Source organism: Agelaius phoeniceus, chromosome 3, assembly GCF_051311805.1.
Source record: "Agelaius phoeniceus isolate bAgePho1 chromosome 3, bAgePho1.hap1, whole genome shotgun sequence".
Taxonomy (NCBI): Eukaryota; Metazoa; Chordata; class Aves; order Passeriformes; family Icteridae; genus Agelaius; species Agelaius phoeniceus.
In genome coordinates this window covers 49,811,534-49,837,705 of record NC_135267.1, presented here as the reverse complement: position 1 = coordinate 49,837,705, position 26,172 = coordinate 49,811,534, and the positions used below count along the sequence as shown (strand labels likewise).

The following is a 26,172-nucleotide window of genomic DNA, read 5'->3' as shown; positions in this document are numbered from 1 at the left end:
CGCGGGCTTTGTCAGAGTGACAGAACCGGTAGCCAACCAGAGAGCTCAAAGGTGGGACCCCGGTCCCTGGCCCAATAATTCAGTGTATAACACCGAAGTTTCTGGATAAAAGGGGGGTATTTGGGGGTGACAGAAAGGCGCGAGTTTCCAGGGTAACAGGTGATGGACAGATAACTGGGAAAGAGGGGGAATTCCAGACAGAACCATTATACAGAAAAAGGGGGTAACAGAACATTCCAGCTTAAACCGGGGGAGCATAATAACGCAACGCAACAACCCTCCTCTTGCCACTCACTTTTGAGAGGTATTAACGAGATCCTCTCTCAATCCTCTCCTCTGGACTAAACAGGCCCAGCTCCGGCAGTCTCCCCTCATAAGAGAGATACTCCAGATCCAAATCACCTTTGTGGCCCTTCTGCTGGGGCCTCTCTAGTAGCTCCTTGTCTTTCTTGTACTGAGGAGCCCAGAGCTGGATACAGCACTTCAGATGTGACCTCACCAGGGCTGAGTAGAGGAGCAGGAGCACCTCCCTTGCCCTGCTGGCCCCACTCTTCCCAATGCACCACAGGACACCAGTGGCCCTCCTGGCTACCAGAGCACTGCTGGCTCATAGTCATCCACCCAGACACCAGGTCCTTCTCTACAGAGATGCTCTCTAAGAGGTCAGCCCCTGCACTGTTACTCCATAATCATCAAGTTTCTCAGAAGGAAAAGAGCACTGAGTAAATAAGTGACTGTGATGAATATGTTTAAAAAATTCTTTTCTACATGAGAATTAAATCTGGTTTTGCCTTCATGTGTTATATTTTTAGTTTATAGTGAGAAAGAAGCTTCAAACTCGTTATATTCAGCTAGTTAAAATAGGCTCTCCCCTTCTTCCTTCCTTGCAAAATGAATGTAACGAATAAATTCTTGGGTTTCTTGCCTGCCTGTCTGAATGATTTTTGAATTTATTGTGTAGAAAGAGAGAATTTCTGGGAGAAGTAAATGGACAGCCTGGACCAAACAATTTGACTTACATATCTAAAACTGTCATAGCATAGCATCCCCAGCCGGGTAATAATTAGCATTGACTCCATGATTCCAGAAGGCTGATCAATTGCTTTATTATACTATACTTATTAAGAAACCCATCATCCTTACAGACAGTCCAATACAGTTTGACCTAATTGGTCCTTTAATTAAAATGCCATCACCATTGGATAATTAAGAAAACACCCTTTGGTAAACAAATCTCCATAACACATTCCACATGTTTACAACAACAGGTGCAGCAAGTGAAGATAAGAATTGTTTATCATTCTTTTCTTCGATATTCTCATAGCCTTCCCTGGGACAATGCCTGGGAAAGTTGTGTGTTGCTCTCTGTGGCTAGAGAGCTGCTGCCACATAAAATGCTCTCTTAAACAACAGCTTTTCAGGACAAAAGTGAACTTTATTATTCTTCACTCAAAACTTGTATCTTTATTTATTATATTAAGATGTTGTTTGATAAGCATACTACTACTTGCTAATATGGATTGCAGATTTTTAATGTCCTTAAGTGTATGAATGTGCTTTTAATACTTGTTAATATATAAGCTTCACCTACATCGCCACAGTATGCATGAGCCTAACCCCTCAAGACAAGCTAAATTTTTTAATCTACAGCTTGCTCTAAGCTTCACTGAAAGCTTCATTTTAAAGAGAGAGCTAAAAAAGTAAGCTGCATTTCTGATGAAATCTTCCATTCCTGTCTTTGTCTCTATGATAAGATTTGGTATTGTCACTCCACCTGCCAACTGCTTTTAAGGTATCGGTAATAATTTGACATAATATGTGCTGATACCTTTGTGGATGCTGATTATTTTACATACAACTCTTCTTAATGGACAACAACATAAGAAAAGTGCCTTTTAAATGTACTTAAGCAAAAAGTAAATCTACTGAGGATTACAACTATTAGCTTTCCCTTTCAGCTTGCATAGATTTCAGTAAGAACAGAGAATAAGACTCTTCTTATATCAGTAGGCTAAAAGACTGCCAGCATTGCAAAGGATTTGTTTCATTACAACCCTGAAACGCTTGCCTGGGCTTCATCCACAAATTCAAAAACATTGAGATGCCGACCTTCTTCCTTGAATTCAGCGTCGTTGCCTCTGACGGTGTTCACATACTTGTGTAACATGCTGTAATACTGCTCTTGTGAATTAAAGGTATAAGAGACTGAAACCTTCTGCCAGTCTTTGTTGCTGGGAGTACGAAATGGTGCTGGGTCAGTGGCTTCAAAAAAGCAATTTGTATTTCTTTCTGCTAGCTTGCTTGCATGCTCTTTGGCTTTGATCTCAAAGAGTTTATGTTCTTTTCTTGAGTAAATTTTCCAGAACTTGAACTGAAGGTAGCTGACAGGGGAGAAGCAGTGGGTGATACACGTTGAAATCAGTGCCACAGTCATGATGCTGGCTATCAGGAACCATCCTATCAGCTTGAAAAAAGGATATATAGGTTATTGGTGGTTTTGCATGACCATATGTGGGAGTACAGAACATAACACTGAAAAAATAAGAAAACTGTAAGCAAAGAATCCTGGAGTGCATGTAACTGTCTGTTTGCTGCCAAAGTAGGGGATCCCATGCATGCAATTCAGACAGACATACAGACCTTCTGCACCCCTCAGCTGATCTTGTCAGATTAAGGATGAATACCGAAAAAAGAGAAGATGGACAGAAGTTATTTACTCAGTTATATCCAGCTTTCTTAAGTTGTAAGGCAAGATACTGACCATCAGTTTCTGCAGTTGTGGTCACATTTATGGTACAAAGGGTGCAGAATCTCTCCATGTGCTTTGTGCTGCAAATTAGAGCTCCTGCTGGCTATGTTCTCATGGAATGTAGTTACTCTCCCTGATGTCTGAGCCTGCAAAAACAGCTAGTTTTTGCACAACGCAGAGGAAAGGTTGTGTCCTGTATGTGTTGTAGGCAGGACACAGATGTGACTATTGAATATGGGAATTCATTCTTGTTTTATAGCTGATTTTAACACCCTTAGACAAGTCTGAGAGGTCCCATCAAAACCAAGTGTCCTAGTAATTGCTGGTGTCTCCTCTACTCAGGGGTACTTAGCTAGAAGCTCTAGGCAGAGATCCTGCAACATGCTCTTTTACCCCAGGATGACTTTTTCTTCAAATGAAAAAGTATTGAGTGCTAAACGAAAAGGAGTTTGTGTTCTTTTTGGTTCTTAATTTTGTTGAAAGTAGATTGGATATAAAAAATAGTGGTCAGTAATAAAAATATACTCACACTTTTCCTATTTTTGTTTGACTGGATGTTTCTTTTAGATTCTACTGCAATGTCAGTAACAGTCAGGCTTCCTTGTTTTTTCTCCTTTCTTATCCTATCTAAAATCAATGGTATAGAGTTTGCCCCTTTTTCTTGGAGAAGCAGTATGCTAAGTATTTAACAAATAAAAACACATTTTTGTTTTAATAGGCTTTTGTACTAAACAGGAACTCTTATAAACTTAACTCCCTTAACCAGCTCTTAATGTTTTCCTGAGAAAAAGTTGCAAAACAGGGTTTTCCTATTGGAGTTAAGACAAAATCCACACAAATATAGAAACAAAACTGCAGTGCTGCCAATAAACCAAACAAAATCCACAAGTGTCACTGTTTTGATCATGCAATTTGCTTTCAGCACAAGCAACTTTAACAAGACAAATATATATTTTAACTATTCTTCTAGAATACAAGTGTGAAATTATTAAGAGTTTCAAGCACTGAGGTTTATAGTCAAACAAGCTGTTCCTATTTGTTTCTCTTTCCAGATGTCCCCTTGCAACCATTCTCTTGCAAGGGGACATCAGCTTCCCCCCTGTGTTAATGATCTCAGCTTCCCCTCAACTAATGCCTATCTGCAGAAGTTTGAGGTATTCAAAGACATAAAAGTAGAGAAGAAGAAGAACTCAAACCATGTCTAAGTTAATTGAGAAGAAAACTTGTTGTGCAAAGTCCCCTTCTCTAGGGTGGTTTCCTGCACATGAGGTTTTGTAAATGACAGTACCAAACCATTACCATGCAGACATGCAAACCCAGAAAGTATTGTAAAAATACACCTGTTTCTTTTCTGTTGCAGCTTTTTTGCCAATGAATATTGGCAAGCCGTGTGCTTTTGGTACCTGATATTATATAACATGAGGGAGAAGGGCTGTTTACAGTTCCCAGCAGGCACTTCTATGCATTGAGCAGCCAGGGTTGAAGCCCATAGGGTGAGGAGAAGAGCAGTGAGGCTTTACCTGGGACTGTGCATGAAAGCTGAGGCATACACTTGACATCGCTGCTGATAACTCTTCATCACAGGGCATTTTGTACAGCTGCTCTTGGCTGTAATTTGTGTTATTTTTACAGAAGAGGTGTGCTGTCATGTTGCTCCCGCTGGCTGCACACTCGTAGAAGTTGGCTCCAAGCAGGGCCACCGCTATCCAGGTGAGCGGGGCCACCGAGGCTTTGGCTGTCATTGGCACTAACAGCTGGCAGACGTGGGCCCAGGTTCGCCAGGAACAGTATTGGGGATACTTCTCCAGAGAGCACATGCCTGTAAACAGGCGCCATGTCCGGGTATTCACCATGTAGCCAAGCAGCAAGAGGACGAAGGCAGGTGCTAAGAGGAAGGAATAACCATACACCAGGTTCTCCGAGTTGCAGGGACACTTGAACACCATCGATGAGAAGATGCGCTCGCTGGCAGCCGTCACAAGGGACACGATGCTGAAACCCACAGTGGTCTGGTAGCGGATGTAGAAATCCACTGCCTTCTGTAACCTATCCATTTTTCTGCCTCTCCTTACTTTGAGAAGAGCAAAATCTCTATCAGAAAAGGAAAAAAGAGTGACAAGTCTCCTGCAGCCCCCACAGCCTAGAGAGGCTTACAGAGCTTTCAGTTTCTATTGGTTGTGGTAATACAGTGAAGCACAGAAGCAGCCCTTCATAGAGGAAATAACAGTCAGTTTACAATGAAGCAGAGACCACACTGGAAAACCACTCCAACTTCAACAGCAAAACAATTTTCCTATACATTTGTTCCTATAAAAACAGTTTGTGTTTGTCCACACAAGCATTGTAACTAGCAATGGCTTAAACCTCATCATCTTGTCAGTGAAGCACCAGATTCAAAGTGTGAATAAAATGTGAAAAAAACCACCCAGAACCATATAAAGATTTTTATCCTGCCTTCTTTTTAGCTATACAATATGGCTTGTTCTCTTATGGAAGAAAATTCAACTATAATCATGTCAATTTTTCAAGATAATCTATCAATTTTTTTAAGTAGTTATGTTGTAAATTATATAACTCTTATTTTTTTTTTTTTTACTTTAAAGTACATTAAATAATGGATTTGTTTGTCTTTGCCTAGGGGAAGGGCAGCTGGATGTTGTTGTTTGTTTAATCTTTAAACTGCTGAGGCTTTAGGTCTTGCTGGACAAGGCCTGACAAGCTCCAATTTAAAAAGAAGGGTGTTTTGGAGGTCAGGAATTTGAAAATTCCCAGTTCCCATTTCAGCTCTTTGGGCAGCAGAGAGGATGACCAGAGGCTCCAGAGCAGGCAGCACTGGTTCACGTGGCTTCTGGGCTCACAGCAGATACGCCATGCTCAGTGCCGAGCTGCTGCTGCTGCAGAGGAAAATGTGCTGCTAAATGAAAAGCTTGCCTTGGCCTGGAGGTGCCTTTGTAATACAATGACATAGCAATCAAAAAAGGCTGCAAAACCAGGAAGAATTAATCAGATTGAAGGTTAGTCTGGCCACATCTCAGCTACAGCCAATAGCTGAGTGGGGAACACAGAGGCAGGAAAAAGAAGTTTGACAATGTCCTCACACCCTGTGTGGTTTCAGGGATTTTCTTTGTATCTAATGCCTTTTGTTTTAACCCATGCAGACTTTCTGACATCCAAAATACTGTACAGCAAGTGTGCTTAACCTTCATTCTAATCAATGACATTTGATGTCTCCAGGATCTGGAAGGGAAAGAGAAAAAAGAATGGATCCTTGGCATCTCCATCAACTCATGGTCTTGTACACCTTCATCATAGCCCTCTCTGTCCCAGGCTGAGGAAACCGTAATATAGTCATTCCTCATCTGATATATACCTTTGCATACTTTCTTTATCCATGTTGCCACCTGAACTATTCTCTAGGATTCAAGTATCATTTTTCACATGAGAGGAAATAGGAAGTATACCAGATTCCCAGTGCATTGAAGATGCAACTGAATCACAGTTTGCTACAAGGGAATACTGACATTTGTCTTCTCTTCCCTTGAAATAATTTCTAGAATTTTTTTATCATCCATGAATTGATATTTTAACAAGATATGCATTATAATAAAAAGCCCTTTAGTCCTTGAGAGATAACCTCAGCAAGCTCAGAGTCTATCTCTGGATATATGAAGGTAGGATTTGGTTTCACTTTGAACACCATTTATTCTATACTGTGTGGAAATGTTGGGGAGGCATTCCCTGGTTTAGGGAGACACAAGAAGCTTCCCTCAAAAAGCTGTTAGACTCTATTGGCTCCTTCCTTTGTTCCTATGTCTGTTCCTATGTTCTTGAGCCACACCTTCCTTATTCCCTGATTGGCCCTCATCTTTGTACCACCCAGAGACCAGGGTCAGCCTCCAGGCCCTTGAGGAGAGAGAGCGAGACCCTCTGTGTGTGGGTGCTGGGACCTGAACATCGCACCGCATGGCTGAATAAAACATCTGTGGATATTATGCAAAGGTCCTTTTTGCTTCCTTACCCTGGAATGCTAGCAGTAATTCAGATTGCTAAAAATGGTGCTTGAGCAGGGACTTCCTCTCCTAGAAAACGTCTGTGCTAAACCAACACGAAAATTTTGTTGTCTTACCCCAGTGTGATGAGTTTGCAATTTTACTTCCTTCCTCCTTTTACTCTCAGGTGTTGAGAAGAGACTAGATTAAGATCGAAACAACACTCACCTACACAAAACAAAAAGTTCACATCCGGCTTTAAAAGTCTTTTCTTCAAGAACATTTTAGTTTTTCAGAGAAAGAGTGAACGTGGTTTTTACACTGGTTATTTAAGCATTTTCCTTATATTTTGTGGAAGGTAGTCCTAACCAATAACTTTGTAGAACTAGTTTGAGAAAAATTAAGACCTGAAGGAAAACTCCATAAAGAATTCTATCCTTTTTTTTGAATATGATAATGATACAATCTCAATACACATTCAAAATCTTGAGGAACAGTTAAAAAATAGTGAACCTCAGCTGAGAACCCCTTCTCCAAGCTCTTCTGTCCGCACTCCTGCTGCCCAAGTTTGCTGTCACTGCATGGCCGCGGCCGCATGCTTGCATTCACGCGCTCAAGATGGTGGAGACTGCATGGCAGGGGCCACAGGGCCCCCCCTTCTGCCCTCTAGTCCCCAGCGCTCCCTGACTGGCAATATAAACCTACACCAGTCTCTTACTACGAAGGGGAAAGAAACCCCACGTGCACAGTGCTGGAAGGGACAGTAAACAAAAGAACGGACGTGTTTACCTCGGTTGCTACAGCACCACAGGACACAGCGTGTGTGTGGCAAGGGCTGTCCCTGCTCCCACCAAACAGCTGCCCCCATGGAAAACCCGCGGCCATGCCGCTGCTGCCGTGCATGGTCAGGGTGAGCCAGCCGATCCTCGCTGCCCAGCCTGGGTCGCGGCAGCCCACAGCAGCGGGGCCGAGGGCGGGCGAGCGAGACTGGGGCGTGGGCAGCCGTGCCAGGAGATGGCTCAGAGCCGCAGTCCTGGCTGGGAAAGTGCCACCCCCGCCTGCCCGCGGAGCCTGCACCACCGCCGCTGCTCTGGAAGCACCGTGCCGGCAGCGCCCGTGGACTTCAGCAGAGAGAGAGCCCCGAGAAAAAGCCAGGTCTCAGTGCGACCGCCAGCACCGGGAGCAGGACGAACCCCACACAGCAGCGCACCAGCCTCAGCACAAACAACACATCCAGCAACATAAACACAAACCCACTGGCAAAGGTAAAAAAATCCTTGCCATGAACATTTTGGGGACAGTGAAATGGTTCAATGTAAAAAACAAATATGGCTTCATAACCCGGAATGATAACAAAGAAGATGTGTTTGTTCATCAGGCTGTTATAAAAAAGAATAACCCCAAGAAATACCTCCACAGTCTAGGAGATGGAAAAATTGTGGAATTTAATATAATACAAGGAAGCGAAGGCCACCAAGCAGCTGATGTGACAGGACCTGGTAGAGTTCCAGTGCAAGGTAGTAAACATGCACCAAACTGCAAACCTGCAAAATATTAACCATGTCATAGAAGTCCTCCACACTCCCACCAAAGAAATAAAACACAAAACCAACAACCAAGCCCCAGCAACAGCCTAAAATCGGAAAGAGGACAGAACACCGATGAGCCATCTTCCATCCAAGAGTTCACCTCCATAATGAAAGAACCTTCCAGTCTGATAAGTCCCACTTCTTCTAATACCCTTCCCCAATTCCTGTGGCCTCCCTGCCCCCCTCCCACTTTCCTCTTTGCCTTTCCATTGGCCTATTACCCCTTTTTTATGTTCCCACAAATTTCTACCTCCTTTTCCCCCTTTCCATGGCCTCCCTCCACTAATCTCTTCTCCCAAATTTCCTTCGTAATACCAGAGGGAGGGTGATTGGGAGGGAAAGAAAAGAAAGTTTCCCTAAAGAAACCATCTTTTTCTTAAAGTTAATGATTTCTATTTGGAATTTCCAGCAGACACACCACCACCTACACTACCTCATACACAGCCAATTACCAGCCAGCAACACTGCCTCAGGTGGCAGAGAACCAATCCCTGCTGAAAAGATTTCTCCTCAGTTTCCTAATAACCGTGCTAAGAAAACCCCACATCCCTCCTGCCAGCTCTGAGACACTCCAAGAAATCTGTTGAGACATTGGAAACTCAGAATTGATTGCGTTTTGAAAAATTGTCTTATGAGTGCTTTTGATTGTTTTTGTCATTTTGTGTTGATTCAGTCGATCCTCCAGAGAAGCTTTCTTAATAATATAAAAAATGGGGAATTGTGGAGACTCTGGAGGGGCATTCCCTGGTCTAGGGAGACACAAGAAGCTTCCCTCAAAAAACTGTGAGACCGCATTGGCTCCTTCCTCTGTTCCTACGTCTGTTCCTATGTTCCTGAGACACTCCTTCCCTATTCCCTGATTGGCCCTCATCTTTGTACTGCCCTGAGACCAGGGTCAGGCCCCTGCAGAGAGGAAGTGAGACCCTCTGTGTGTGGGTGCTGGGACCTGAACATCTCACCGCATGGCTGAATAAAACATTTGTGAATATTATGCAAAAGCCCTTTTTGCTTCCTTACCCTGGACTATGCTAGCAGCAATTCAGATTGCTACAATACTGAATTAGACACATCATTTTGCTTTCTGGTCAGGCAGCCTAAGAAAGTATCTCACCAGATCTTTAAAGCAGTGATTCATTTTTAAATATCAAGAATAACTTTGCATTATTGGCAAGTATTGTTACCTTGATTTTTACTAAGAGGCAGTTAGAGACAGAGGTTAGAAAGCTGTGAAACTAGAATTCAGCTGCCCTATCCATGGAAGTGTTCCAGGACAGGTTGGATGAGGTTTTAAGGAGCCTTGTCTTATGGAAATTGTCCCTGCCCATGGCAGAAGGGTTAGAACTGGATGATCTTTAAGGACCCTTCCAGCCTAATCTTTTTTGATGATTCTGTGATTCTCTGTCAGCATGGTAGAAGAAACAGATGCAATGTGAGATTGCTGCAAGGACACATCCTGACAAAGACAGGGACATGGGCTGCCTCCAAAACTGCACTGAACTGGTCAAAGAAGAGAGGCAAAGGACCAGAGGCAGCTCTCTGGAACAGATTATGACCACACAGGGGAAAGTGTAGAGCCAAGAAACCCTGCTACTTCTCTTTCTGAGCCTAATTTTAGCAGCGTTTTATTTATCTGTAATAAAATACGATTTCAGGAACCAGCTTCTTGGGAAAAGGGAGGGGAGCTCTGCATGAAAAAGGATTAACCCTCCTCCAAGAAAACATGTTTCCAGTAAATATTCACAGAGTGGTGGGCGAGGGAAGAGAGACCACCCTGGTTGGGAAGTGGGGGAGCAGCTGTGCTGGCAGCCAAGTGGGGTGCAGGAGTGGCCAGGGTGAGCCCAGCTGGCAGCAGCTTTGGGAGCTGGGGAGCAGCCCAAGGGTGTGAGGAGCTGTGGGGCCAAGGAGTTACAGAGCCCCCGTTCACACAGAGCTCTCTTCTCCCAGGGCAGCTCTTTCTTGCCCTCTAAATTAACACTTGTCTAGCCACAACAGCTGCAAAGCATTATATGGAAAGTATTCAGAAAAACAGCTTTCTGTTAAAGGACCCAGAATTCCAATTTAATGGTTGTTTTTACATTGATTTGCATTAAATTTCATGTCTTTCAAGAGGGGATGGAACAATGCAAGAATTTAAAAGATGGAGTTTTTTAGAACAAAAGGCCATTTTTTTACTTGAAATATCTTTCTGCTTTGAAATATTCTTTATTAAAATGAAGAGTTCATCTGAAAACAAGTGGACTTGTTTAATATTTTATTTTCTGCTTGACATTTTAACTTCTATACTTTCATTTGCTGATGAATGATCCTCAAACTTTTTCTAGGTGGAAAAATCTGTAGTCTGAACTAATTCTGTAGTTCAATAAATACTAGTGCAACGTGTGTAAGCGTGTGTAAGTGCACTAAAGGGATTTACCAATACATATTGTGCAGATCTTGTTTTATTTATGTTAGTAGGTTATTTCTTAATTTTTTTTTCTGGAACTTTTTCTACTTGTTTAGGATAGCCAAAACTGGTTTTGTTTTGTTTTCCTACAAGTCATGCTCCTTCCAGCTGTTACAGCCAAGGCCTGTCCTGTCCTAAATTCCTTCCATTAGTCTGAAAAAGCTCAATTCCCTCTTCATGTTAATACTGTAGTATCTTGTACACTCATGGTTGCAATGGAAAAGAGCACCTCTGCACTGGTGTTCTGTTTATAAAAACTGCACTTCCTTCTTCAACTGAAAGAAATGGAAGCTGCATTTCTCCAGTTCTGTAAGATACATGGATAATAACTGGTTTTATTCTAGGAAAATTCTTGTAATGCCTTTTGTCTCATTCCAGGTGAAATTAATGCTTAAAATCTTGGAGGTCCTGTCCACAAGCAGCTCTGCACCTACCCTCCAGGTGGACTGACCTCCCCCAGAGGCCCATTGCCTCACTTTGTGAAACTGAGGAAGTTATTCTGACTTTATGGTTAAACCAGCCTTCTTACAAGTTTAGGAAATGTCACACAGCTCAGTGGCACCACATAAATCATTAATAGTACTAATGCTTAGTAGAACAGCAGCCTGAGAAGTAGCACTGTGCTTGGGCCTGCACAGCTTACAAGCATTTGTGTACATTATACTGCTATTTTAAGGCATTACATTTATTAGCAGTTTTTGGCTGAAAATGGATTTTAGCAGGCAGGAAGGGAACAGGTCTGAAAAACCAAGCATGGCTCTGAAGGAGGCTTTGATGGGTGAGCTCTGGTAGAGAGTCACATAAGCCATGGCACTAATTGTCCCTTGCCATTATTTATTGCTGCTCTTTTAACATTGTGGGTCTACTACATGTCTCATTTCTGTACAGGGAGGGTCCTGTGACCCAGTCCAAATGTCCCACAGCAGCCAGCTGCACGAGGGTTTTACTGTTCCTTCTGCAGTCTATATGAGCCATGAACAAATCTGTATGATTCTTTAATGCTGTCTGCAGATTAAGTGGCAAATATTTGCTGAACGTATATGAAAATATATGATAGAAGCATAGGATTAGAAAGGTAGAAGTTATCATGTTTTATGATGAAATTAAGTAGCCTTGGTGAGGCAGATTATAGTTAAGACTAAATCACCCTGGGTAGTTAACTAGTTTAGTTTTCTTTCTAAGAAAGAAAAATTCAGTCTTTTTCATTTACTATGGTAAATGAAACACCATAAAATTACTTTGCAAATTGAAGCACATTAAAGCCAAAATATTTCTATGCTCTTATTATAGATGTTTTATATTCCGTGCGTCCTTGCCTTCTTCAGGTTATACCATCACACCTTGCTGCCTTGGAATTGCTGCATAGCTGAGAGTTCACAGTCACAGAATCATAGAATAGTCTTGGTTGGAAGAGACTTGAAAGATCACCTGGTTCCAACCCTCCTGCCATGTGCTGGGAACCTTCCACTAGACCAGGGCACTCAGGGGCCCATCCAGTCTGGTCTTGAATCTTGAACACTTCCAGGGATGGGGCAGAACCTTTCTGGATGACCTGTCCCAGAGCCTCACCACCCCCACAGTAAAGAACTTCTTCCTGATATCTAATCTAAATCTGCCTTCTTTCTTAAGGGCATTCACCCTTGTCCTAAGATATGATCTGTTCCACTCTGTGAGGGCGTATGTGTGTCCTAATGGTGGCTAACCATGTGCTACAAAACATGCTCTGTAGTTTTCCAAACAATTAATTATTCTTTCTCTTTTCAAACTTGAACAAATTAATTAGCTGTTTAGTTCATGGTAGTACACTACTGTTTCCAGTTTCCCATTTCAGGTTCCTTTGCTGCTAAAATTTTGTTTCTTATAGAGACTTTTTTAACAGTAATGCAGCCCAAGAATTGAGACCCTATCCTTTTCAAAGTTGTCAAAGAAATGAAAAGTTTCTGGCTTCTGATCCTCAACCTCCCTTGCTCATATATTTTTTCTAATCAATCTAATCCTTAGCTACACAATACCCAAGCTGTTTCAGCTCACCACTACTGTACAAGCTCTGTCAGGCTCTCTGGTAACCATGTCTGGCTTGTATTAAAGGCTGAACTCTATTACACTCAGCAGCACTTGTGTGTGCACTTCCATTTTTTTAAATGGGAAGATATGATTCAAAAAGAAAGAATGATATATGGGACATAAGGAGAAAATATTCCCAGTTGCCTATATTTTATGTTAGCAGTAACTTTCCAAGTCTCTCGGTCTGCCCTCATTTATTCTGCAATGTTCAAATACTCCATCATCATTGTCATGATGGCATTTGCAGCTATGTTATTGATCATCTTCTGTTCCTCTAGCTTCCATAAAGGCAGAGTTCTTCAATTGCCCTTTCAGGGACTCTGGTCCTCTGCCCATTTCCCCTTACTACCAACCTGCAATTGGGTCCACCAGAGGAAACTCCACGACAAACTTAGTAAGTGAAAGAATACGATTACTTTACTTGATCAAAATAAGGGTCATGCCATATAAAAAAGGACAAGCATGAGAGAAGTGAATACAGTTCTAAACTACAATTAATAGTAAAGGTCAACTATAAATGCTGTAGCATCTTTACTAGGTCATGGAGAAACTTGGTCTTCCTTAACATGTCCCAAAGAGTTCAGCTCCTCCTTTCAAAGACAGTCCAGTTCTTTAGGGATAGAAAGAAATGCATATGCTGATCACCTATTCCCTCTTGCCACAGGGTGAATTCATCTAGCTTACTCTCACAGCAGCATGGCAGTGTAGTGAAATTTCCATGTCCCAGTCCTCCTCAAGTTTTCTTCACTAGCATTTCCTATAGGCATATCCAATGTGCCCAGCTTTCCTGGCATTCCTTGCTTCCCATGTTACATTAACAAAGACGAAGTGGGAAACCAGGGGTTTTATACTCGTGATTTTAGAAGCATTCCACCTCCTTGAAGAATGCCTTCCAACTGGAGGTAGGTATGAAACTAGACTGAGTATGGAATGTTTGGTGAAAAAATGTATGTCAATATTTTGGGGACAGTCATAAACTCATATATACTTGTTGTGGATTATTGTTCACAGTAACAGAGCCCTGGGGGTTGGAGTGGGACAGGTTTACTCTTGATTGTCCCAGGGTCAGTTAGGAAACCAGTAAAATCATTGATGGTTTTGGACACAAGTCAAAGGGGAAAAAAGTCACAAATGTCTTATACCACAATTCATTTCAGCTAGCAATTTTTCTCTGCGTCCTAAATTTCTGGAAAATCATCATAAATGTTCTGAATGCTTTATCAGCCTGAAGAACCTGGCAGGAAAGGTAGCATCTGGGGAAAATGCTGAAGGAATGCACTCATATATTGTATAGTTGTGTCCAGTCTCCTGCCTGTCTGAAGCATGGAATAATTTTGTTCCTTACTTGAGAGGGTCCAGGGCTCTTATTTGAAGTGCTTTGACATTGTTTCAAGGTTGAACTTGTTTGGAAAACAGTCTCTATTCTGATGACAGTACAGACATATCCAGCACTAGATTGCATAGGCCTTCTGCTGCAAAGAGCTCCTGGAGTCAGCTGCCAAGAAAGGACAGAAAGTGACATCTTGGCTTCATTAGCTCAGTCTGACTTACCAGCCTCAAGTTACCCAACTGATTTTAACAGACTAGACAGAGCAAAGGGATTGAAGTTAGACAAAAGTATTTATGATCCCAACTGAGCCTTTTGCAGACCAAGTAAATGTGAATGCAATGTCCTGGTGCAGAAATACAGCTATTTTCCGAATTCTATATGGTTTCAAACACCAAGAAAATGCTTTTCATCAGTGGAAAATACATAGACTAACAGAATTTCAGACACATAATTCTTCAGAATAAGCTTTCATCTTACAAGTTTTAAGAAATGAAGTAATGTGCTCCTTTCCCTTTGCTTCCTTGAGTCACAATGATGTATATAACATAGATAGACATTTTTTGGCTGGACTCAAAAAAATAATTGAAAGAATCTAAGAACCAGATTCCACTTCCACCCTCAAACATATACACCACTACCTGTGGGCTGAATTGCCATTCACTTTGTTCAGAATACAGTGAATTAACTTTAGACTAAATTAGACTGCAGTCCTGAAATGAAGCACGCATGATTGAAGAGCAGCGATTGAAGAGAAATTGAGTGAAGTCAGCAGGGTCTCAGATGAACACAGGAACCCATCCACATACATCAAGTTCTTGGATAGCCACTTTTTCCTGTGGCCAGAGATGCAGAAAATGAACATTTTCAGAAATGAAAAAGAAGAAGAATAAGAATGGGAGCAGAGGCATGTGCCAGAAACACCTCAGTTTTTTTACTCCACTTAAAAGTTAAGTTTGCTGTTGGGTGCCATACGGTGGCATTTCAGAAGTTGTTCAGTATACCCAGCCTAGATGAACACAGTGGTAAATGCTTCTACCACAGACAGAGCCCACCAAGGCTACTTCTCTTGCACAGCTCAGACAAAGGATGCAAAGGCAAGGAGAGCATTCTGTCCTGCATAATCAAGTGTGGAGGAACACCATCTTTCTTCAGCCCTCCCACAAGCCAGTAGGGCTGTTGGGCTGATCCCATTTACCTGTTCTTCCTCACAACACTTCCTAGTGAAGCAAGGGCAGCTTGAATTTTTCAGGGTCCTTCCATCTGAGGCCTCAAACTGTTTCTTTTCTGTGACACAGACATATCTAGCCAACACCCGATTGCCCATGCCACATTATTGATGGCATTGAACAATCTGTTCTTCCATTGTTTCAAAATCAAAATCACAAAAAGTTACAGTCCTTGGCAAGGACTGAGTGAGACAAGAATAGAAAAAAAGAGTGGAAACAGAACCACTGGAGACAGCCTTTTTAAAGGCTCTGGCCTGGAAAAGAATAACTAAGGATTCTTTTCATATCTAAAAGACAGTCAACACAATTAAGGCTTAATTTGCTTCTTTAGTTGCCCAATCTGAATCAAAGTCACATCTGTGCAAGTGGAGTTCAGAGCAGCAAGTAATGACAGTCATGTACACATAAATCCTTCACAGATGCAAACCAAGCACAGGCTACAAAACTCCTGGATGCACACTTTCTGCTGAAATGGGTCTGGTCTCTCACTGAGGAGGGTCAGGCTGCTGCATTTCATTTCCCTTTACAGTATCATTGCACACACACCATTCGTTTGAATGCTGGTCTGCTTTAAAAGCTGCTTTAAGACCTGGCTGTGAGCACGGGCAGCTCTTGCAGCCACCACTTTCCCTTGGCACTGCTGGAACAGTGCAGAGAAGCATAGTGTAAATGAGAGCTAACGTGCAAAACCATACCTTAATTGCTGATCTCTGCAGTTTCATTTGACAGCTACACAAATCCCATGCTAGAACTTAGAGCCACACTACACAGCAAAGAATTGCAGGCACTTCTTAGTCTTCTAGACTACAGGGTGGCTTTCTGCTTGTTCAAAGCAACAGCAAATTGACACAGGGGAAATGTGCACAGACATTTAATAAACTCTTGATTTTTTTGGTGTTTCATGACAAATAATAGTATCACCTAATAATGGAAAACTAACAGTGTCTTTAAAATGGAACATAAGCCAACAGCTATTTTGGCATGTGTTTATGTCATCACAGTGCAAAGGCAGAAATAAAGAGATTTCCAGTTATCCACAGCTTGTCACAGTATAGTCGCTTTCAGCAGGTACAACTGGAGCTGTATGGGTGATAGTCCCCAGGCTCAGCTCCCTTTGCCTTAAGAAACAAAGTGAGTGAGTTGAAATAGACCATTATCCACCCCACATGTCCTTTGCAATCAGGGAAAAGGGGAAAGTATGTCTTGAAGGTGTTCCAAAGCCTTTGGTGAGCTGAGTTACTGTCTGAAGGCTCTCATAATCCAGACACTATGCATGGATCAGAAATTAACTGGGTACCTAAATCTTTGCTCAGATAAAATGTAGCCAATTTCATTGAATAAATCCAGGCATTGGAGACTGCAGTAGGGCTTATTTATGTGAATACAGTGCTCTGAACTGACTCAGAACCTAGTGAAAATATTCTGACCTATTCACTGAAGATGTTTAGACAAGAAAAGCTCATCACATTTCCAAACACAGACTTGCAGAAGGCTTAACAGGAGTAATGTAAATAAGATACATCTAAATGGCGTGAAGAAGAGGAAGCAAAGGTTTGTGGTTTGAACCAAGTACTGATGAACATAATTACTGTAATTATCAGGAAAAATATTTAAATAAAAGAAAACCAACTTTTCCATAGAGATAATTATAATGCTTTTATTTAGCAAAGGTACTGAAGAATTTTTTTTCTGTAAAGACATACAGGTATGCCCCAATTCCACAGTTTCAATTCTCTCAAATAGCTATGAGTTTTTGAAATTAGTTTAATGACCAGAGGGGAATATATGTGGAGATGTCAAACTTATTTTTGTCATAAACCACATGATTCCATTTACCACTAATCCCCAAATAATTGACCTGGGGCCACCAAGAGCCTGCAGAACCCTTGCTGGTGCTTTATAGAGAACAGGCTGTTCACAAAATTTTAACTGTCCTCTTTCTAGCCATTTGAAAGAAAAAAATAAATACTTCCTTGATACATACTTTTCCATACTGGCAGTTGCTGAGGTTACCACAGGATTACTTTGGTTCTTTGTATTTTTAAAATTACATATGGAAGGGCAGTGATCTAGGACATTATTTCCCTACTAAGATGTGCTTCAAACTATAGAAAACTTTCTTGAAACCCTGCCTTGTAAAATGGAGAAAAGACCCTACATAATTCAGCACTCTACAGCCTACACTTGGCTAAAATAGAAATGGTTTTATTTTCCTGAGAATTGCATTCTGTTCTACTTTGAGTTAAATCCATATTTGCCTTCTGCTACTACCTACTAGTGATGTGCCCCTCACTTGGCAAGCACTGACATGATTGTCATTTCCCCACTGTGCCAGATTGTAAAGCATGTAAGAGATGGGACAACATAAGGGTCTGCAATAATGATACAGGGGTGTCCCATATTGAGCCATTCTTTGGTTTGGCAGACAGAAATGAAGTCTGCTGCTAAGATCTGCCTTGTATAGGTATGTTTGAATGTTGTCCTCGTCTTAGGAGAATGTGCAGAGACATCCCTAGCAGCCTGAAATGAAAACTCACTACATGCAAATCAAATTCTGTATAAAAAAAGACCTTAGAAACAAACCTATCAAGAGGGTTCATCTCACCAAAAAATTAATTACAACTTTACATTACTGAACTCTAATGAACAAAGCACAACATTCCCTCAGACATGAGGCCCAACTCAAAACACAAAGGAGGAGTACTTATTAAGTACTGACTTTTCTGAGATATTAATTGCTTGCCCTATTATTTAATCTCTTCTGGTCTGAAAACAATCTTTCCCCAGATGTTTTTGGAATGTTTCAGAAAAAAAAAAAAAAAAAAGATAAAAAAAAAAGAAGATATAAACTTTGGCCCTATTAGGGTTAATGTTTTTGCATAGACATATATGACCATAAACTGGTCAACTAGTAGAGGTCTTCTGCTAACATTGTGACTGAGAACAGGAAGAATACAGCCACAATAATATACAGCTGTCTACTAAAAGTATTGCATACAGACATCTTTGGCCATGCAGTCTCTTGGCCTTCTGGAAATAAGTGAGCTGCATTGCTAGCATGACAAAAAAAATAGCAATGTTGAGAATTAGAAAGAGGCGAGTATAAGAAGCTGATATCGATGGGGCACTTCGAGCAGTCGCCACCATCTGTGCCAGCCCTGATCGGCCTTTGATTGACACCCCAGTTTTGTGCTTCACATAAGTGATATCTGCAAAGTCCAGAAGATCTTTCATTTCCTCATCTTCGTCTACAGGCAACTCTTTTTGTGCTTGAGTCTGTGCCTTTTGTCGCACTTTTCTTTCATTTACCTCAATCTGTGCAAAAATGTCAGGAACGGCATCAACAAATTTGTAGCCTTTGGCTACCTTTCTGTTTTTCTTTGCTCTGCCACGTTGCTGCTGCTGCTGCCTCTGTGAGATTGCAAATATCCTGTCAATGGCCTCCTCTGTCTGCCTCTTATCTGAAAACCTCAACAGGCGCTCAGCAGTCTTCCTAAAGCTGGCTGTGTTGCGTACACGAGACAGGATCTGCTTCTCAAGCTGCTGGAAGACGGGCTTAAAATGTTGCAGGTTCCTCTCCACGATGCCTATGTAGTCCTTCACTTCTGGCACTGTGGAGCTCCTGATGGCAGAGGCTCGGTCAAAGACAATTTTCTGGCGGTCTGCAATAACCTGTGCAAAGGCAGAGCGGGAGCCATCCTCAATGGGCCACAGGTACACGGCGTAAGCATGCTCACCAGTGGTCACAAAAACATCCAGCTGCGGGGAATCTCCACGCACGGTGAAGCTCTGCACGTCCACAGAGGGCCCAATGAAAAGGTAGATGGCCCTCGTGATGGGGTGCCGCAGCAGGGTCGTTACATTCACGTAGTTTGTTCCATTGTAGGGGTAGCCCCGGGGATACATCCTCGAGGCAATGGTGGCTTTCTCACTGTGGCCAGTGTCGTCCATCCAGTACATCTTATATATCCCATCACGGTGCCTAATAAAGGCCCCATGGACATCATCAACAACTGTTTCTTCAAAAGGCACATCCACATTGTGGAAGAAACTAGTCGCTGCCTCCAGAGGGCTGTCATCTTCTAGGTGGATTTGGTCCACTAGCAAGAGAAGCTGGGGATGGAGAAGTATAAGGTTTCGTTGCAATTTTCTCAGCTTCAGTTTAGGATTGTATGCACCCACTCCTTCTCCCCTGATAAAAACCACCCCGCTTCTCTCCATGGCAGCAACCACTCGTCCCTGACAGTCTCCAGCCAAGTCATGTTTATATTTAAGCCACTTTGAGGAACAGTCTTCTGTAATCTGCCCTTCCCATGGGGAGAAGCAGCTCTTAGACACAGCAGGGGAAAACATCAACACATTATTAAAAAAAGTATATTTTGGCCCATACAGAGCTTCTGTTATGAAAGGTACACCATTGGGAGCGAAAGTGAAGGAGTTCTGGTCTGGGTGTTCGTGGCCAGCATTAAAGTTCCTCCACCCCTTGATCCACTCTTTGTACTTGTTCTTATGAACAATATCATATATTGCACGTCCTCCCAGCTTTCCTGACTTGAAGGAAAGAAAAGGCCTGTTGATTTCAGCTGGCAAAGCACTTCCGTAAGTCACCACTCCCCAGTCCTCAAAATAATGTAGCTTAGGAACTCCATAGTCTGGTGGAGGTACAGAGCGCAAACTTGCATCATACCTGCAAAAAAAGATGAGAAAAATTGGGTTAAAAATCCCTTCACTGATTCCACTATCAGCACTTGTAAAAAATTCAAAAAATATTCTCTATTTACATGAAAGATCAAGCCAACAATATAAAGCTCACAGTTATGCTTCCTAATCATATAGCTGTAATTATTCATCATACTATTATTATTATTCATATTATTCATCATACTAATCCCTATACAAATTTGTTGTGTGCTTTTTACAGAACAATAGCTGAAAGCATCTGCTCTGCATTTAAAGCAAGCAGTCTTTTTGCAGCCCAAAAATAAGAGTACCACTAATTTCAAACTAGCCATGTTTTGTCCTAGATAGTCATAAAACTACCAACTATAACACAGTTAATGTATGTTAGTTTCTTTCTTCAAACTAGACTGAAGAAAAAATTTCATGGTTTTTCTTGTATGAATTGTAAGACATAAGACATTTTGTTTAAAAAGAAGCTTTAATTCTAGAAAAGGGTAAAATTATTACAATTTTATCTGTGGGAGTTAAAACAAGAAAAATCCAAACCAAAACCTTCTGGCATTGTTTTTAAGCAACGAAAATAAACAAAACCATATTAAGCCCACTAACATTTCTGTTAGATGGTTCCAGAATCAGATTTATTCCTACAACTAACCAGGAGTTTTTGGCAGGCCCTAGACAGTCACAGAATTTCCATGAAGAGACAGGAGAAAACAGCGATGGGATGAGGTTGTAGAAAACATATTTTGTATTTTGAAAATAAGAAGATGAAGGTTGCTTGGAGCCTAAGAAACATGCACTCTAATGTGCACATCATAAGGGCAAACCAACAGATATTCAATAAGATTTTTCTTGCAAGAGAGAAAGAGCTACACTCACTCCTCAAAAATATACTTGTTATGTCCACAAAGTAAGGGAATTCATATGTAGATCTAAAGCTTCTTGAGTCTTTTAATTTCTTACTTTAAGAAGATTGACATAGAAGTTAGCATAACTGTAAATTACATGGGAAAATATCCATCTAGCATGGCATTTTTTCCAAGCATAACTTGCTAATTAGTGTGCAAATCCTGTTAACAGTAGCCTTACAGCTTGGATTATTTAACTTTTAAAAGAAAGTTTATACTATTTTACAGAACTTTTGAATGAAAATTTATGCTTTAAATATTCACCTAATTCATCATAAAATAACCCAACAGGATTAAATCCCATTAGAATAGACCAAATTAAACAAAGATTACATACAGGGAAATTTTGAGTTCCTTTGGAATGGCCTGTATTCTATGAAAGCAATAGACAGTGGAAAGAAACCATAAAATCAGATGTAGGACAAGACCAGGGTGCTCCCTGTGGCAACCTGTGCTAAATGAAGAAGTTCTTCTGTGCCTCCTGACCCTGGGTGGCACACGGACAGCCTGAGCCCGGCCTCTACGGTGCACATCTAAAGATAATGAATTAACACTAACAGCAAACAGCTGCCAGGTTCCCTTTGAGCCCACTCATTCCCTTTCATACCAGAGAAATTCAGTGTGGAGAGTGCACCACCTCTGCCCTTTGGATGGTGTGCCTGGGCCCTCCACCACTCGGTTCCTTCTGATCTGCTCTGCCAGCCAGTTCCCGCTGCCATTGCGCATGACAAACTTGTCGAGAAACACCAGCTGGCTCTCCGGCCCGTAGAACCAGTTATAGTTGGAATCTGCGATGGCCACAGTTCTCTGGAACCCTTGGGGAAAAGTGAGAAGGAGAAAGCACAAATAAGCACACAAAGATGCTTTTGAAGAGCATGCCAGTATAGCCAAGAAGCCAAGTGGTGGAAACAGAGGCAGCCTTTTCAGATGCTTATAGACCTGCTTGTAAATGAGCCGTAAATAGGTTACACAGGAGTGGTTTCCTTCTTCTGCAGCTAACTTGAATATTCACCTTTCTTCTTTGGCTTTGGGCTATGGACAGCCAAAGCACTACACAAAATGTAAGACGTAATCCACTTCCTCTCCTCACTCAGGTCTGGCAAAGGTAACTTTCCCTTTACAGTTTTCATGTTTTTATGTGAATCTCTACTCTGCAAAGGAATAAACCAGAGGTGCCCCCAAAGAACAAAATAATCAGCTTCACCTTGAAACTATCAGTGTGAGTTCATTTTGCTCTTAGGAACCTCTTCCCGAAGGATGCCTGAGGTCTCACATGGAGTCAGCACAATTCCTTATGTGCATGTGCTGGCAACACCAAGGCTGCATTCAGCCCCCCTTACATGGGTAGATCTGGGGTTCCAAGAGAGTTATCTAAGTTTTTTTTTTACCTGGAATTTGAGCTAAGTTATTTAGCTAAGTAAGCTAATTGAGAGTTATCTAAGTTTTTTTTTTACCTGGAATGTAAGTTCCTAATGAAGTGTCCTGCAAATAAGCAACACAGGGGGTAACAGCTTTAAACTGAAAGAGGGTAGACCTAGTTTAGATATGAGGAAGAGGTTCTTTCCTGTGGGGATAGTGAGGCAGGTGAACAGGCTGTTAAGTTGTGGATGCTTCACTCCTGGCAGTGTTCAAGGCTAGGTTGGATGGGGCTTTGAGCAACCTGTGCTAGTGGAAAGTGTCCCTCATTTAGAAGCAGTGATAAACAAGGCTGTTACTTTTTTGATAACTGTTGAAGGTAAAATCCAAGGAAATGGTTATTTTGAAAAATATCCAAGTAGAGTGCTATTTTAAAATGGCCTATTTAAAGTATGAAATTTATTGCTGCTTCAAAAATAAAGAGATTCATCTTCATTCACCCAAAGGACCTACCTGGCAGGACAGTCCTATACATAAATGCAAAATGCTGCTTGAGCCAGGGGTGGCTGAAGTGATTGATGTCAAAATGCCTTTGGACAAGAAACATGTACTGAAACAGTGATCTGGTTGTGTAGCTGCCATAAGCCACCCCTTCATAGAGGGAGCCATCTGTGACCTCCCGCAGCAGGACTACTGACTTCTCCATGATTGCCAACACTTGCTTGGTCCACAAGTAAGCTTCCTGAAGGTAGCCTGAAAGAAATGACAATGGCAAAACTAATTACAACAAAACAGTTCATAGATGGTGCTGTCTGTATTCCCACAGTGGGATCCTTCACAGCAAGGAATCTGCAGTCCAGGGGTCTATAATACAACCTACTGCTGCAGCATCCCTGTACTAGGGTGAAAAATAAAATGCTGCATTTAAATACAGCAAAGCAAGGTCACATGAGCATGGAAAAATCTATCAAACACTTTTTTTTTTGTAATAATATGGGGCTATACTTTACAACTTAAAAAGAAAATTTTCTGAACACATTCAGGACATGCAAAAAAGGGAAGAACCAAACCAAGACTATTTATTGCATTTCAAATTAAAACTGTATGTAAACAAACCAATGGCCCCAGTAGAGGGCTCCAATAATGCAACAATTCTGATCGGTCATTTTGCACTGGCAGGATCACCAACATGGTAAGGAGATCCAGACAGACTAAAAAAGTAAAAAAGTTCACATTTGAGCAGCAGTTAACTGATATGACGATGAGCTAACTCATGCTCTATTTTAAGATCTGCTCTGTTCTACTTATATTTTCAGTTTTTTGTACAACCTAAAGGGTTATCCGAATAAAAGCTATTTTGGAAGAGTTTTGCATGCATAATTCCAAAAGTAGATTCCTCAGTTCCAGAATAAAATTAATCTTTCAAACAGATAAATTCTCAGCCTCCAGATATACAAGCCCTGAGCAGTTTCAGTTTTTCTAAAGAAAAGCATTTCAGAGATTTTACTGTTTTGGTCTGCTCTACACAAATCAAGACCTGGGAAGAGGTCACAAGAAACCTTCTCAGTGCCAGTCTGCTTTCACTGAACACAAGCATGAGGGCCTTAGTGCTGCACTTATGTATTGCAGAAGTCAGCATATGGAAACCAGCAGAGGAAAGGCTTTTTGGATTGAGTAGCAAGAGAGGCAGGACTAAACAGACATCAACTGCCTTGTGCTTCTACATGGCAGCTTAGTGTTCTCCCAGTTCAAAGTGTCTGGACACAGATTGAACCAGACTTAACTCCACCCTATAGCAAAGCCCAGCTGGCATGCACATGTTACACCTCACTACGTGGTGAAGCAGTGCCTGCTGAATGAAGCACATGTGCCAGGCCAAGGGAGTAGGAGCTACAGTCAATCCTGTTACTCAGAGTGTTTCATCCCATTGCCACCAACACTGTATTTATGCTCAGCAGAGTGATGAGTAATTCAGGCATCCTACCAGCCAAGGCTGCCAAATCCTGTTCAGTTAACAGTGACAAAAAAAAAAAAAAAAAAAAAGCAAAAAGCAAAAAAGCAGTGTCTAAGCAAAACTTTAAACACCTGGCTGAAGAGAAAACTGTGATGGGGAAGGCCTGAGCAACAGTGGCAGTGGTACTACTTACTTCCACTTCACTCCCAGCCACTAAGACACTCTTTCATTACTCTTCATGGAGTTGGTAGCACAGTGGTCTGTCAGAATAAAATCCTGAATGTTTCCACTCCTGTTTTCCCTTGTGACATAAAAGGGAAGCTAGTTTTTGACTGCTGCAAGAATGCGATTTGCACACTGTTCAGCACAGTGCCTTTACCATTGTAATGCATTAATGTTCTGTTTACTTCAGGTACATCTATGCTATAACACTACACTTGTAGTACACTAAAAGAACAAGAATGCATTGAAATGAAAAAATTAAAAGACTCAACACCCTGTCAGGCTACATGACAAACCAGAACAAATCTCACCTAAATTTAGCAGTATATAAACCAGGTATCTATATTAATATCGAGGCCTTACTCAAGTTTCTGTTTTGAACATCTGAGTGTTTAAATACAAAGACTTTGCCATATGCACGTGCCTAGAATTAACTTCAATTAGTTTCACTTTCATTCCTTTGGAAACATTTACATTCTTTGAAATTGGCTGTTTAGTGTCTACAAGCTTCAATAGCTGAATTGTGTTTAAACTTACTAGTTGGAATTTAAACCTTCTGTGAGAAAGGTCTACACTGGGATACATTATTTGCAATTGCTATGTATCTGTTACAGAAGCATAACATGTTCATTCTTTTTCTCCCTCTTTTTTTTCTCCTTCAGATTATTTTCTTTCATATTGGAATTACAATTTGGTTTTTTATTCATTTTAGACTAACAGAAAAACCTCATTTAAGTTGCTATTAAAAAAAAAGTTTCTCTACATCAAAACAACAGCATTTAAATTTAGAAATATAAAGTCTGTTTTGACCTATTTTCATTTGAAATATTACTATTTTCAAATTGCTCAAGAATTCATTAGTTTCTTGCTTTTTTCCTTCCTCTTCCCCTCAAACACCATCACTTCAGTGAAAAAAATATTGCCCAGCTTTGTGATGCCTTCATTGTTTTACACAAGGCATACTTATGGTCTATACCTAATGAAAAGCAGAATTATCTTGCAAACTGCCAGCTTTCTGCTCCAACAAAGGCTTAGGGAAGGATGGAATTATATGAAATTTAGCAAACCCACTGAATAAACATGGCTTTGAGTCTTCAATTTGTGGAAGGCAAGACAGGAGAATAGGGAATAACTTCCACACATGCTCTTGATGCTTTTCAACATATACACATCAGTCAGTGTGTTTGTTTTGACAGGCACTTAGCAAAAAATGACCCTCCAAACACAGTAGGTGCCACAGTTTTTTGTCACATTTCTTTGGGCACTTGAAAGCTCCAGTGATGTGCAGATGTGCCTCTGTTTGGCAGGGCTGAGCAGCTTGGCTGCTCATCAGCATCCAGAAACTAGATTTTCCTGGACTTGCACTGCATAAGTAATTCCACTGGGAATCATGTTTTCAAAATACTTCTAGCACGTATAAAATAACTACCTGATGAAATATGGATTCATTCTTATAAAAGCGCGAGCTGGCTCCATGACTTCCATCTCTCAGCTGAAGTACCTCTGGGGTTTAAAGTCAAGATTGCTCACCTGCTTTCTCTCTCACTCTGTGACTTGCATTCTCCAGCAGGACAGGGACAGCCCCTTGACAGAGCAGGCAAAAGCTACTGGCCAGAGTATTCACCTTGGAAATGCGAAGGATGGTTTTATGCCCCCGAAGCA

The 26,172-nt window shown here is 41.4% G+C and overlaps 2 protein-coding genes across 4 annotated transcripts in view; both read right to left on the bottom strand.

Annotated features, from left to right (window-relative positions):
* Positions 1-2,047: 2,047 nt before the first annotated feature.
* On the bottom strand, positions 2,048-4,803 carry LOC129118319 (calcium homeostasis modulator protein 6-like). Its single transcript, XM_054629648.2, has 2 exons — positions 4,270-4,803; positions 2,048-2,464 (listed from the first exon to the last, which is right to left on the bottom strand). Exons 1-2 carry the CDS (start codon positions 4,801-4,803, stop codon positions 2,048-2,050), a joined length of 951 nt encoding a protein of 316 aa, XP_054485623.2.
* A 12,219-nt stretch (positions 4,804-17,022) lies between these two features.
* Positions 17,023-26,172, bottom strand: part of DSE (dermatan sulfate epimerase) — a 34,325-nt gene continuing 25,175 nt past the window's right edge. For all 3 annotated transcript variants that reach the window (XM_054630117.2, XM_054630118.2, XM_054630119.2), the window contains 3 exons: positions 22,848-23,087; positions 21,586-21,793; positions 17,023-20,077 (listed from right to left, as the gene is read on the bottom strand). In XM_054630117.2, the coding sequence (XP_054486092.2) occupies positions 18,316-20,077; positions 21,586-21,793; positions 22,848-23,087 (2,210 nt within the window). In that variant the 3' untranslated portion in view covers positions 17,023-18,315. The remainder of the gene's footprint in view (positions 20,078-21,585; positions 21,794-22,847; positions 23,088-26,172) is intronic.